This window comes from Lolium rigidum, chromosome 7, assembly GCF_022539505.1.
Source record: "Lolium rigidum isolate FL_2022 chromosome 7, APGP_CSIRO_Lrig_0.1, whole genome shotgun sequence".
In the NCBI taxonomy this organism is placed as follows: Eukaryota; Viridiplantae; Streptophyta; class Magnoliopsida; order Poales; family Poaceae; genus Lolium; species Lolium rigidum.
The window spans coordinates 301,015,334-301,028,481 of NC_061514.1; the positions used below are offsets into that span (position 1 = coordinate 301,015,334).

Below are 13,148 nucleotides of genomic sequence, written 5' to 3' on the forward strand. Positions count from 1 at the left end.
GAAACAAAACAACAGAAATAACATTAGGGGCAACATGTGCCCTCAGTTACCATTTTCTCGTGCGTCCCAGCCCAAATAGACATAAATATCGACTAAGTTTCAAAAATATTGTCTCGCTTCTAGCTATTGGCTTACTGCCAAAATGATAAAAATAATGATTTGGACCTTCCGCATAGAATCAAAAGCCTGGGCAGTTGACATAAAATATATTTGTTTCAAGAATTTGTTACAGATGCTCAATCTGTAAGCTCCAGTAGAGATTAGAAACCCCACAAGTAGGATTTTGTTTCAGTAATACGTGGCTGATGTTGTATGATAAGAAGAAAAGTCAGCAACTCATTACATGAAACATCATAAGTTATTCCATGGCGACATGCAGAAGGTGAGCCAACATATACTAATATTTTTACATGAAAATCTGCATACCTAATCGGCTAATCATAAACTTGTTTGAATCAATAATAAAATAAAACCAAGCCATATTAAAATATTAAACTAGCTACATCTTTTTTTGGAACACCGCAAAAAGGTTACAATAATCTAGCACTCCAGAAGATGTAAAATATAGGTTTATATGAGAGTTAGCTACATCTTTTTCTTTTGCAAGGAGAGAGCTAGCTATTTTGGAACTACCAAATTCACCATTCAATAAATTGATAAGCTTCTAGTCAACAAATCGATTGATAAGTTTATCCAAACAAGCGTGTAAGAAAAAATTCTGAACTTATGGCATGGTGGGATGTCTGCCTAATGTCACATCATCTAAGAATAACCATATGGCTTCACGTGCCTAAAAAATTACAACAAGTAAGAAAAACAAGCTTTCAGAACATGTGTTTTACAAGATTCCGCATCTGAATCATTAGAGAGGGTTTCTATCCTTTAGTGCTTTGTTTTCTTTTTTTGTATTTTCAGCCATAGATGATTATGGCACTACAGGTTGCCAGGAACGTAATGTATTAATTCAAAATGATTGGAAGATAAATTCATTTGGGATAGAATCTGTTGTATACTTACATTAGAAAGCTAAAAATGGAATGAGTAGAGAAAAATAGTGCTGAATGAAAAGAAACGGCATGAAGAACCTTGGACCTTTCAATGTTAACTTTACTGAATAGAACACTCTCATCTAGCTAGCCAGACCGTGTGATTACTCACCAAAATAGCACATTTCCATCTTGTTTATGTTACAGAAGACTAACAAGTAATAACCTGAGTGAACAGTCAAATTTCTTGTTATAAAAATTACTCCTGGTTTGAGGGCAGGTTAAAAAAAAATTCAGCCAAATATTGACATGAGGGACTATTTTGACCAACTGTTGGGAATAGGAGTGATAACTGCCACATTGCAACTGAAATAAATCTAATGGGGACTTTGGGGCTTTATGCAGCAGTAATCAGTTTTTCCAATTCTAAATTGTCTGAAGTTACAAAATTGCACATTGCACACCCAAAAATTACATTGGGTTCTGGTAATGTTCAATTACACGTAATTTTTATAAATCTTGTCAAGACATGATCATTAAAGAGTTTCTGGATTCCGTTTTCTTTGAATAAAGGCTATGAGTAACAGGACACATATTTATCAGCTAACATGTATTAGTCTTCAAAAGAATATCAGGACACAAATTCTCCGCAAGAAAAAAGAACGTACCACAGATTGATGGTTTAGTGGATAGTTTCACAGAATACGCAGATGACAAATGATACATGAGTGAACAAATGAGCTACGTAACCTGACATCCATGGGCGTGAACCACCTGCAGCCACCACCGCCACGCCACCTGACAACAAGAAAAAGGGCACTCACCGCGCCAGCATTCCGCCCGCCGGCCACACCGCCGCCGAGTCCACCCGCCGACCACAACTCTGTATGTGAAAAAGTAGTATACTGAGATTTGGAAAACTCTGTGGTACAAATTTACAATAGCCATATCACAAGGAAATTAGCAAATGAAAAACAATAACATAACCTTAGCTAAAAAAGGCTCGCTGGATTCATGCTTGAGGTCAGACCCCACAACTACACAAGGCTACAACATGAACAATTATAACACTTGCTATATCATCTCCCTTCCCACAATAAGGGAAACAGCCACTGAGCAACACATGCAATTGATGAACGCACAGAAAAAACTTTCCCCATGAATATGTGTTGTAGAACCCTTTGAAAGCAAATAAGACTAATGTTCTAATCCCCTAATGTGTACTCCCACTTGCCATTCAAAGCTCCAACTTTCTGTTTGATGGCACAATGGCAGAAATTACTAGAATTTAATTAACCTCATATTCCAAACTCCTTTCACAGTTATGTTGACCAACTGTTGGGAATAGGAAGTGAATATTTGTGGACATGAAAAAAAGGATGCATTGGTCTAATGTGCTGTAAAATTGAGCCAACTAAGAAATATTGTCATGGTCTTAAGTTCCCATAAAAAATGTAACATAAGAAGTACCTGCATCAACTTTTGGCCCGCCGTAAGAATTACCAGAATCCTATTAACATAGATTTTCTTAGTGATTTTTAGATAGTTCTGAAGATCTGAGATTTGAACCGCTAAAATGTGTCCTACATCTCTTTTGAGCTAAACTTATTTCTTCAAGCTAATATAATTCCCAAAATCAGTATAATTGCACATGAACCAAATTATCATATAACCAACTTTGTATTGCCTAATCCTTTCAGTATGAACAAGATAACGTAAAAACTACATAGATCTGATAATATTTATAATTTAATAATGAAGATTTGATGGACTATACATTAAAAAATAGTAGCCCTGAACCTAAAGAGACATTGTAGACAACAGAATTGCTCTGTTTATGGGGAGAGAGATTAGGACTGGTAGCAGGACTCGAGGTAGCTGTAGGCCTAATATGGAGAGAGAAGCTATTTTTGATTCGTCCCAGACATCAAATCTCGTATCGCCCGGACCAGATCACCGCTATGCAATTCTTTTCCACGATTGGCTGAGTAGGACAAAGGCACGCTTTATCAAATCTTATAGAGGCCATAAAAAATTCGTGCAGGCAGATTGAAACGAGCAATAGGTACCTAGCAAGGAGATGCAACAATACGCGTCGAACCTGAGGCTGAGGTCGCCAGTTGCCGCCACCCGCTGGCTGCTCGTCCAATCCCCTCCAATAGATACGAAGAACGCCACGCCGCCATTGTTGCGGATGCGACCGTCCGACCACGACGCCCTACGCCGAGCACGACGCTGCCGAGGGCAAGGTCGTCGGGGAATGAGAGGCTGGACGGAGGAAAGCAAGTGCTCGCTGTGGGCGGCGTAGTCGCTCGTGGACGCGCCGTCGTCCACCGGCAAGCACTCCACGCGCAGCTCCCCTCGGCGCCGCCTGGGATTTAGGACCGTCGGCGATGGAGTGGAAGGAACTGAACTCGGGGAGCTGGAGTCGACGAGCAGGACGCAACTACGGCGCAGAATCTCCGGGCAGCAGCGGCCGGGAGCCTGAGGTCGCCGGATTTGTGGAGCTCGGAGGAGCGCATTGCGGCAGTTTCTGGAAACTGAGTCGAGTGGGGATATCACGTTCCGATCCTCACGGTAAAGGAAACCGGCAACCTAATAAAACCAGAATAAATTACAACGGGTGAAGCCTGCCCATGGTTTGAGCCGCACCGGACTAACGGCTCGGTCTGCCGACCCGGGAGCAGAATAAATTATTCTATATATATATATATATATATATATATATATATATATATATATATATATATATATTGTCCTAACTATATTGTTGTGTACGCTATTATGCAGAATGAAGATTAAGGAATGCAGAATAAGGAACATCCATGATGTTGGGTTCATTGACCCACACATCGTTAATGGATATGTGTTAGAAAAACACCCCGCCGACGTGGAGGAAGACTTTGGCGGTTTCTTACAAAGCAGGAACTCAAAAGTGATATTCTATTTCCTTACCATTTTGGGTGAGTGTTTACGTCTTGAGCACATTCTCTTTTGTTTACTCCATGCATGGTATGTGGCTAATCGATGAGTTATGCATGACTGTGCATGTATCGTGTCCGCAGGTTCCACTTGATTCTGCTAGTAATTCAATTTTACACCTCCACAGTTCTCGTCCACGACTCTCTAACTCTGGATGCAAAGCTTTGGGCCGACATGAGAAGAATGATGCAGAAGTAATTATTTTCATTCATTTGCGCTCTATATCGATCGGCCTATTTCGTTCATTTCCTAATATCAAGTAACTAATAACTCAATAACTCTCTTGTTCATTTAATTTTCTTTGCCTCGTAAGGTTTGGAGACGGTTCGCGGATCAAAAGGTCGGTGAATTCCAAAAGGAGCTACAATTTAAAAGGTCAGTGGCTGGGACTGGGGATATTCAGCCACCGAGGACCAATCTATGTGGATACTATGTTTGTGAGATGATCCGGAGATACACCTCTGAGCGGGTTGCGTGTGATAACAATGTCAAGAGAAATAACCTCCGGAAGATGCTTAGTCCAGAAGCTCGCTTCCGATCACTTCAAGAGGAACTAGCTGGATGGTTCGCGAGGGAAGTCGTCCATCCTAAAGGAAAACACTATGTAGAGGACGTAGAACTTCATATGCAGTAAATTATGTATGAAAACTTGTTCAAAATTGTATATGGTCATCCGATATTGAATATATATTGTATATTCCTCTTGAATTCTTTTTGTTCTAATTTCAAATTTGTTTGAAATTGTACATTCATATGCATGTATGTAGTACCGTAGAATATGTGAAACTCCTTCAAAATTAAAATTAAACACAAAAGAAATAAAACAATACAAATTAAAAAGAAACCAGGTTTAGGGGGGGCTAAAACCCTAAACCTGCGGCGGCCTTTAGTCGCGGTTGGCCACATGAACCGCGACTAAAGATCCTCCGCCCCGACGGTCGCCTGGCGCCCACGTGGACGGGCCTTTAGTCGCGGTTCGTAATCAACCCCGACGGTCGCCTGGCGCCCACGTGGACGGGCCTTTAGTCGCGGTTCGTAATCAACCACGACTAAAGGGGGTGGGGGGGGCTTTAGTCCCGCATGTTTAATACCGGTTGCGCAACCGGTATTAATGGTCCTTCCGAACCGCGACTATTGGCCCTTTTTCCACCAGTGCTAGGTTTTCGTTCATCCATTTTGTTCTGCTCTCTTCTCATCTTCTTCTTCGTTGTCCTATCTAATTTGGTCTTCTTTTTTGCAGGCTGTTGTATGAGTGGGCCTCATGTGGTTGGCCCGTAGGCGAGGCCGTTCACCTGCCGCGTCGCCGCCTCCACCTTTGGTCACGCGCCGGCGTGGCGTCGATGAGTTCCCTCCTGTTTCTGATTTGTTGACGTCCGTGCCGCTGTCTATGCCGTCGGCGCCGTTGCCTCCGCTGCTGGTGCCGCGCCATTGCCATGGTTTGGAGGATATCCTTCTGTGTCGTCTCGCTGCCGCTCATCAAGTTCCTGTGGGCATGGCCACGGTTTCTCCCCGGCTGCTGGTCTTCTGCTTTTCCTCTGGTTGCTGCTACTGCCTCTGATCTCTCTGCTTATTTGCTGGCTGGGGTTCCCACCGTGATTGCTGGTGGTTATCCATCTGCTGCACAACCTGCTACGGACATACATCGGGGATCTGGGAGTTGTCGGCCTGAAAGCCCACCTTCCACGTCGGTTTCTCCACCTCCACGCCGGCAGCCATGGTCACCTTCCACGTTGGTTTCTCCACCTCCACGCCGGCAGCCATGGTTCGCAAGATGTTGCTCCTGCTGTGAGTGTTGGCTGTGGCCGTTCTTCGATGGTTGTGGGTGCTCCTTTTGCCGGCTGCTGGCTCTGGTGTTGCTGGCTGCTGGCTCTGTGCGCTCTTTGTCGCCTATGAGCGGACGAAGTACTGCCTTTCGGCCCGTTCTCTATGGCGGGGTGGGCCTACGATTGCCTGTTCTGTTGCCTTCGTCTACTAACAATTCTTCCAGGCAAGTTCCTTCAGACTACACTGTTTTCCTGCCTATAATGTCTGATGTAGAGGCTCGGAGGCGGGAGATATGGTTAGGCAAGGGACCTGTTGAAGAGCTTCCTGACATCGCTGTTGGCGGTAATTTACTCTTCTGTCTTGCCTGTGCTTTATCCTGCCTCTGCAAATTTGAAATGCTTAGATTAGTGATGCTGACAAGGAAGTACTGAAACAGTAGCCCACATAGGTGGCGCGATGAAACAAATGGAATGTTAATGTTGGTAGCTAAGCCAGGTTGCAGTGATTCTTATAGTTGTGTTGTGCCTCTATAATCCTAGATAGTTGTACGGGCTACTAGAGTTATTTCCTGAATTTGTAAGGGCCTTTTAAATGCATCCTTCAATAATGTAGGTAACCTGTGATTTCGTTAGGTGGTAGACAACTGCATCCTTCAAGGTTTCATTTTAAATGTAGTGTGACTAGCATCACGGTTTTCGTTTGTCTAAACCATATAAGGACTAGATCATACAAGGACCAGTACAGCCGTTTCCGTTGCTACTGACATCTGAGGCACGATAAACGTGATGCTATTAGGCACACCTTTTCATCATCAATCTTATTGAAAAAACTAAAGGTTCTTTCTGTAAGCATTAAAGGTTTCAGGTTTAGTAAATAATTTTTTCACTAAGGAAAAAAACTGTCGGTGTAAAGCGATGGTTTTCGTTTGTCTAAACCATATAAGGACTAGATCATATAAGGACCAGTACAGCCGTTTCCGTTGCTACTGACATCTGAGGCACGATAACCGTGATGCTATTAGGTACACCTTTTCATCATCGATCTTATTGAAAAAACTAAAGGTTCTTTCTGTAAGCATTAAAGGTTTCAGGTTTAGTAAATAATTTTTTCACTAAGGAAAAAAACTGTCGGTGTAAAGCGATGTGTGCTAGAAGTTTTATATAACAAACTTGATTTCCTACACATGCTAGAAATTTTATATGCCGACCTTGATCTTTTACGCGGCGTTTTGCCATCAGCTGAGAGCATATGCTCACAGCATTCCTTGCATTCTTTTTTTCCTTCACTTTCACCATGGAATTAGTCTGACATACATTAAAGTTCATCTAGAACTTAAATTACTGACTGGACTATAATTAGAATTAGTACATAATAACTGACTATGCAACATGTTACCTTAGTTGCCCATGGCTGCTTACAGAAAATCATTTTGGTGCAAGACCGCATAGTTTGCCACATTGTTTTGCATACTGAGTTCCTGCATATTATTTTGCACCTGAAATGTAAAAAGATCATCAGCAACATATTAATTTAATGGGCATTTCAATTCATGCACATGCCAGTTGAGAGGCAATGACAGTGCTACAGGTTAGTACCGAGTAAGAAGTCTGAGAGAAACACATAAATAGGCAAACCGAGCGAGTATTACATTAATGCTAACCAGTTTAGTATGGAAAAAAAATCAAAAGAAGTTAGCCGCGGGAAGGGAGAGAACCATCATTTGCGTTGATTTAACATGAGCAAGTAGATAGTTTGTTCTATGCATCATTAACTAAAGAGATCTTCCTACTACCAATTATTGTTTGCTTTTTATGTTGGCATGTCCAGCATGATTACAATGGTATGCAGTTGCAACTATTACCTCAAAACAGTACGACATTGGTAAAAGTTCAAAGATGCACTTTGCATGAATTAAAGGGGTCTTCCTGCTACTAACAGGTTTGATAAATTTTGTTTTTGTAGGTAATATTCAAATGCATCTGGATGGTCCTTCATTGGCCTCTGATCCTTTTGTTAATTCTTCGGTTGAGAGGTTCATTGACCCTTTATTGGCATCGTTTTCTGGCACGAATTCTTCTAATCCTGGTTTGTTTGCTATTCCTTTCGATTTTAGTTTGTATCTCATATCTTACCTTCTGGTGTATTTATGTTGTTCTCCTGAAGCGAAGCGTAGCTCATATCGTGGTAAGCCCTCTCCTGCAACTAGATGGCACGAGCCGGCCGAGCATCATACCACAGTGATCTACCAAGACACGCACATAAACTAACTGCTGCTAAACTATGCATGGAAACAAGTACAAACTAAACATGGTGGTCACCATTGTGGACGATCCAAACGACTGGTGGTTCTATGCTTGCAAGCGGTGCTGGAGAAAAATGGTTCAAGCTGGAGTTTCCCGTAGGCCGTAGGTGCCCCAGTTGTCTCACCACGGACTAACACCGCAGGTATAATTATGCGTTGACAAACAAGAAGCATGAGACAAATAGCTGTCCCATGTGTATGTAACTGCTAAATAACAGTTGATATATGCAGGTACAGGCTGAAGGTAAGCGCAACAGACGTGGAGCCAAATGCTGAGAGCATCCCCGTCACTGGCCATTCCACGTACTTCGGCGAGAGGCCGAGAGCAGCACTGCTCTCACGGGCAGAGATGCAGATCTTCTTGCTGCACTTACTCGAGGCCGCCATAATTTTGTTCCTGCTGCCATTTTGACGACAATTGGCAAGAAGTGCACTATCATCGCTGAAGTAGACCAGGAGACCTACAATGCTGATCCTGGAGTGGTATTTTTACCATCCCAGAGGCCCAACTGATACATGACTCAGTGCCAGCACTGCCATCTTCTAGCCACTCCAGCCTTACAATAACTTATAAGGTGGCTGTGCCGGCCGATGAGCTAAGCACACTAAACCAGCTCCCAAAAAACAGCAGCCCACAAACAACACACGGAAGAGGTAAATAGTAGCCTACGTGACTCTCTGTACACAAGTGATCCGATATGCTCTAATGTTCTTTCTACCACGACATGAGTGAGGCAACCAAAGACAAGAACAGAAAGAGTACCAACAACAAGAAAGGCCCGGCCAAGGCGCTCTTGAAGGGAAAGCAGAAACATTAGCCTTGCCAGGTTGTTGTGTAGCTCCTCACATTTCATCATACCCAAGCACTGATTCTACATCCTATTTGCATTGCAGACATACATTGCAGGACGAGGCCAGAATAAGCTCACTACTAGGGAAAATCAAGCAAATAAATCACTGCCAGATTATGCTATTAAGCCTATCTTATGTAACAGTATCCAAGATGAATATCTTAGCAGTTTTCTGAGATTGCATACCTAGAACTCTGTGTCTGAGTGGCTGGTGCCTACAGCTCCATGCATGACTATCTATGTATAATTATGCAGTATCTAGAACTTCATCCACAGAATTATCCGGTATCTAGAACTTCATCCACAGAATTATCCAGCTTAAGATTTAATGAAGCGGCAGCTCCTGTCGTTTTATTCGTTATTACTATTATTTCTTTAGGCTGGCTTGCATATACTGCAACAGCTTCATGTGTCGTTGTCCGGCCTACCGACTACTGCATCAGTAACCTCCTGGATGTGCCATCACGTGACGCAGGACTTGCTACAAACTTTTCAGCATTTTTTCTCCTGGTCATTCAAGTCTAAAAAAACTGCAGTAGAGCACTGCATCCTAATGCAACAGCCAGCAGCGCCCCTGGATTTAGGCCTAAGATTAACTTATATGCTATCTCTCATATCATTAGACAAAAGGTTAAAATTGCTTACCGCATGAACTGTTTCAGAAACATACAAATGTATGTACCTTATGCTTGGTCCACATTATGCTTCGTTTCTAATGTCAAGTCACTTTGAGATATTTGCAGCCACACACTATATGCTGATGTTTTACACGAGAGAATTTTTGTACTTCTCCTGCTGTCAGCCATCTCGGATAACTTTTCCTATCTCTCATATCATTAAGATAGTAATTTTGTGGCACCTCTACTGAACATGGCGCAATGTAGATTGTAATGCTTTTAGCTAAATCCTATTTTAGCTTGGTTCCTTATACATTTATGTACTGCAACCATTTGACCAGAGATTTTATCTTGCTACGTTTGATGTATTCTCCAGCATGTCCAGTACTATAAGTTGTTTCATCAGGACAGAGTGCGCATGCTAATCTCTCACCATCTGTTTTCTATGGTGCCATATTTACAAGTAAGTTAGATTAGAACAAACTTTACTAAACTGCAGGTATAGAGAGCAACAGGGAGAGATCATGAAACACCACCTTGCCAGTGCACAACAACAGGCCCTATAGTCGACAATCGATTGGACAAAAATCACAGGTAGCTTATATTCGGTGTGGAGGATTCAGTTTAAGTTCCTGAAAGAGTAATATCAGTCCTAGCTGTGAAATTGCACCAGTGGTCTACTAGATGTGCCATCAAATGATACAAGATTCGGCAACAACATCTGCATATACAACGGCCATTTCTTCCCTCTAATTGTTTGGGTTTTCTTTAGAGGTATTTTCCTTTAGTACATTTTAGTTTGCAAAACACCTAGAAGCAAATCTATGACTGTAAAGCAGCCTAATGTCACAACAAACACGCCACTGAATTCAGTTATGAAGTACGTTCTTGCAATCGAATACAGAGGCGTACAATTCTTACATATACGCAAACAAAGCAAAAGCTCAGTTGTTTTTGCATATAGAGGGCAAACATGCAGTATTTCCTTCTTTTCAGACTATTTCTCGGGGAATTTTATAATTTGCCACACTTTACTTTGCACTTCTATCATTTGCCATTTTGTGTCTCACTGACATGTGGTGGTCATGTGGCAAATAATAGACACTTTTAAGAAAAGTGTGGCAAATCATAAAATAGCCAAAAAACGCCTGCTGTATACGAGCTAACAGGAACGGAAAGATATTCAGACAAAAGAAGATTACCGTACCAGGCTACCAGCCCATCCATTCATCCCCATGAACTTCGCTTTGGCCCGTGGCCGCCGGAGCAAGAACAGAGCTTCCCGAGCACCGCGGAAACCGCGCCTCCGGCGGCTTTCTTCTACTGCCCTGATTCCCAGACCCATCCGATGGCTTCCAGCCCTCCGCTTGCGCTCTTTTTCACCAACGTACGAGCTGATGCGGCTGCATCAAGCAGCAGCGACCGCCCCAGATCCCGGCTTCCAGCGCATTTTCTGCTTCCCCATCTTTCGCTATCCTCGGTGGCGGCGACCAAACCTCCGCCAGCCGCTCCTACAGATCCTATGGCGAGAGTTTACACTTCACAGCGAGGAGAGCGCCGCCGAAGCATCCTATGGAGAAGAAGACATGAGTGGGTGACAGCGACTTCCTACCGGTCAATTGAGCCACGCGAACCACTTCCTTATTTTGGGACACGACGCGAACCACCCTAATCCTCTCTATTACTCTCCTACTAGATGACCTGTTGCGCTACCGCGCAAATGGCAGAATCAGAGCAAAATTTAAATTATAAGTTTTATCTTATTTAGTATTAAATATTAGCTTGAAATTTAATAAATACTTTAGTATAATTGTAGACACAACATTCTATCAAGGTGTTGCAATTAGATACGACAATTTCAGCGCAAAGGCAAAAGCGAAATAGTAACACATATAAGTATTTTCCAAGGAAAACCCCAGGGCCATAATATTGAAGTTATAATACATAGGATGGCAATTCTGCCATTTATTCATTTCATGTGTAAATTTGTAATCTGGAAAAAAAATTAACAAAACAGGATAGACTTTCTGAAGCTGGGAGGAAACAATAATATAAGTACATAACAAAAATGCTCAATATATCACACACACACACATGCAATAAGAGATTCATCTCTATGCGCACTGTGTCCGAAGAACAAATATATACCAGAACAAGCATTATACAACAACATATGCGTGTGCCATCCTTAAAGAGCACTAAGCTCCCAGGGTTGGGCACGCCCCTGGTTGTTTTGCCCGTCTCTTTCCTGGGCTCCACAGAAAGGGTGCGGTCCTTCGACGCGTGCGTGCCTGAGGTGTTCGCAAGGTCGGTTTGGGATTCTTTTGACCAGGGCTTTGGTCTTTCTCCCTTATTTGGTTACGGCGGCATGTCGAGCCGTGTTCTGTTCCTCTTCTTCGTCGCCTCAGCTGCGACGATGGGTGCGGCTTTGGGTGGCGCCGCGGTGGTCGCCCGTCTTCTCCGTGGCGGCTGGTTTTTCCCCCCTCTTGCCTTCTCTGTAATTTTTTTTGCGTTTGTGGCCGCTTTGGTGTAGAGGGTTGTGTGGAGATTTTGCTGTGTTCGTTGTGTGCCTTGGATCTGTAATGCCCATGTGTGCAGCCGCCTCTTGGGGATTGGGCCCGGTCTGGTCTGCTCGGGGCGCGATTGTTGCGGATTCAGCGATTTGGGGGCGCGGCTACTTTGATCTGTTTACAGTTTTTTGGGCGCTTGTATGGACATGATTTCTAGGGATTTTAGGTGGACGGGTTTGGGATTTGAGTGACTAGGGTCAAGATGAACGCTGAACCAAATCCCATTTCTCGATCTCAATCAATCCCACAAATTCCTCCCCGCGCCTCACAAATCCGTTCGTTATCCTGCACGACCTCCGGCCTCCCGCAGGTGTCTCTTCCATTCTTCTCATGTGCATTTCCTGTGCATCTTTTGCATCAGAGGTTGACTTGGATGGGATTAGTTTCATGTTCTCGCAGTAATATTTTGGTCTATGATAAGTTGATAGCCGATTTTATCTATCACAGGTTTAGTATGCAGGTTTGGTTGTTTGTAATGGATGGGAAAATCTGGCTTCTTTTGCACTGACGTGTGTTGGTGTGTGGCAGATTTCTGTGTTGCATGAATCAGTTTTCTCTGTGAATGTATGGCTACAGATTTGGAGTTAGTTTGTTTTTTAACGCATATTTAGCCACGCTGTGATAAGCCAGTTAGACACAAGCGCTCATTGGAAGAAGTATCTCAGAAAATTATTGTGTGTCTACCTTGCTTGAACTTTAGGGACTTGGGGATTCCACTGGCAACACGACTTATAGCACTCTTTTGTGTCGTCTCAAGGCCTTGTTCATAGCAATTCAGAGGTAGGTGTTGCGTACCCCCTCTGTCCAGAAATGTTCTATATGGGAGCCATGTTGTCAAATTTTGAATCTTTGACTATAGTATGTGTGCAAGAATGATTTAGCTGAATTGGGGTACAAGATCCTGATTTGCTGTCTAGCTGTTTGAGTTTTGCTGTCCTAATCGAGTGTATGAAAGACATGGGATGTGATTGGAGTATGGTTTCCATTGGCAGTCATGAAGCCCGCACGATCTTCATTCTGGGAGGCCCAGAACAGCGTTGATTTGACGCCAACGACGGCTGCCTTTCCGTCAGGTG

The 13,148-nt window shown here is 43.1% G+C and overlaps 1 protein-coding gene across 5 annotated transcripts; it reads right to left on the reverse strand.

The window, feature by feature from the left end:
* Window positions 1-5,939: 5,939 nt before the first annotated feature.
* LOC124679098 lies at window positions 5,940-11,080 on the reverse strand. 5 transcript variants are annotated; one of them, XR_006994800.1, is made up of 3 exons: window positions 10,705-11,080; window positions 7,151-7,227; window positions 5,940-6,114 (listed from the first exon to the last, which is right to left on the reverse strand). XR_006994800.1 is itself a non-coding variant. In XM_047214920.1 (3 exons), the coding sequence occupies exons 1-3, from the start codon at window positions 10,845-10,847 to the stop codon at window positions 5,988-5,990; spliced, it is 342 nt and encodes a 113-aa protein (XP_047070876.1). In that variant the 5' UTR covers window positions 10,848-11,080; the 3' UTR covers window positions 5,940-5,987. The 5 variants fall into 5 exon arrangements, 3 of the variants coding, with proteins under 3 accessions (XP_047070876.1, XP_047070877.1, XP_047070875.1); XR_006994801.1 differs by lacking the exon at window positions 10,705-11,080 and adding an exon at window positions 8,051-8,159; XM_047214920.1 differs by having other exon boundaries at window positions 10,710-11,080.
* Between the last annotated feature and the right edge of the window lie 2,068 nt (window positions 11,081-13,148).

Coding starts and splice junctions, on each gene's coding strand:
- LOC124679098 (XM_047214919.1), bottom strand. CDS start 10,847: ATGGGTCTGGGAATCAGGGCAGTAGAAGAAAGCCGCCGGAGGCGCGGT. Junction 7,228..10,704: donor TGGGCTGGTAGCCTGGTACG/GTAATCTTCTTT, acceptor TTTACATTTCAG/GTGCAAAATAATATGCAGGA. Junction 6,115..7,127: donor AGCAGCCATGGGCAACTAAG/GTAACATGTTGC, acceptor TCAAATTTGCAG/AGGCAGGATAAAGCACAGGC.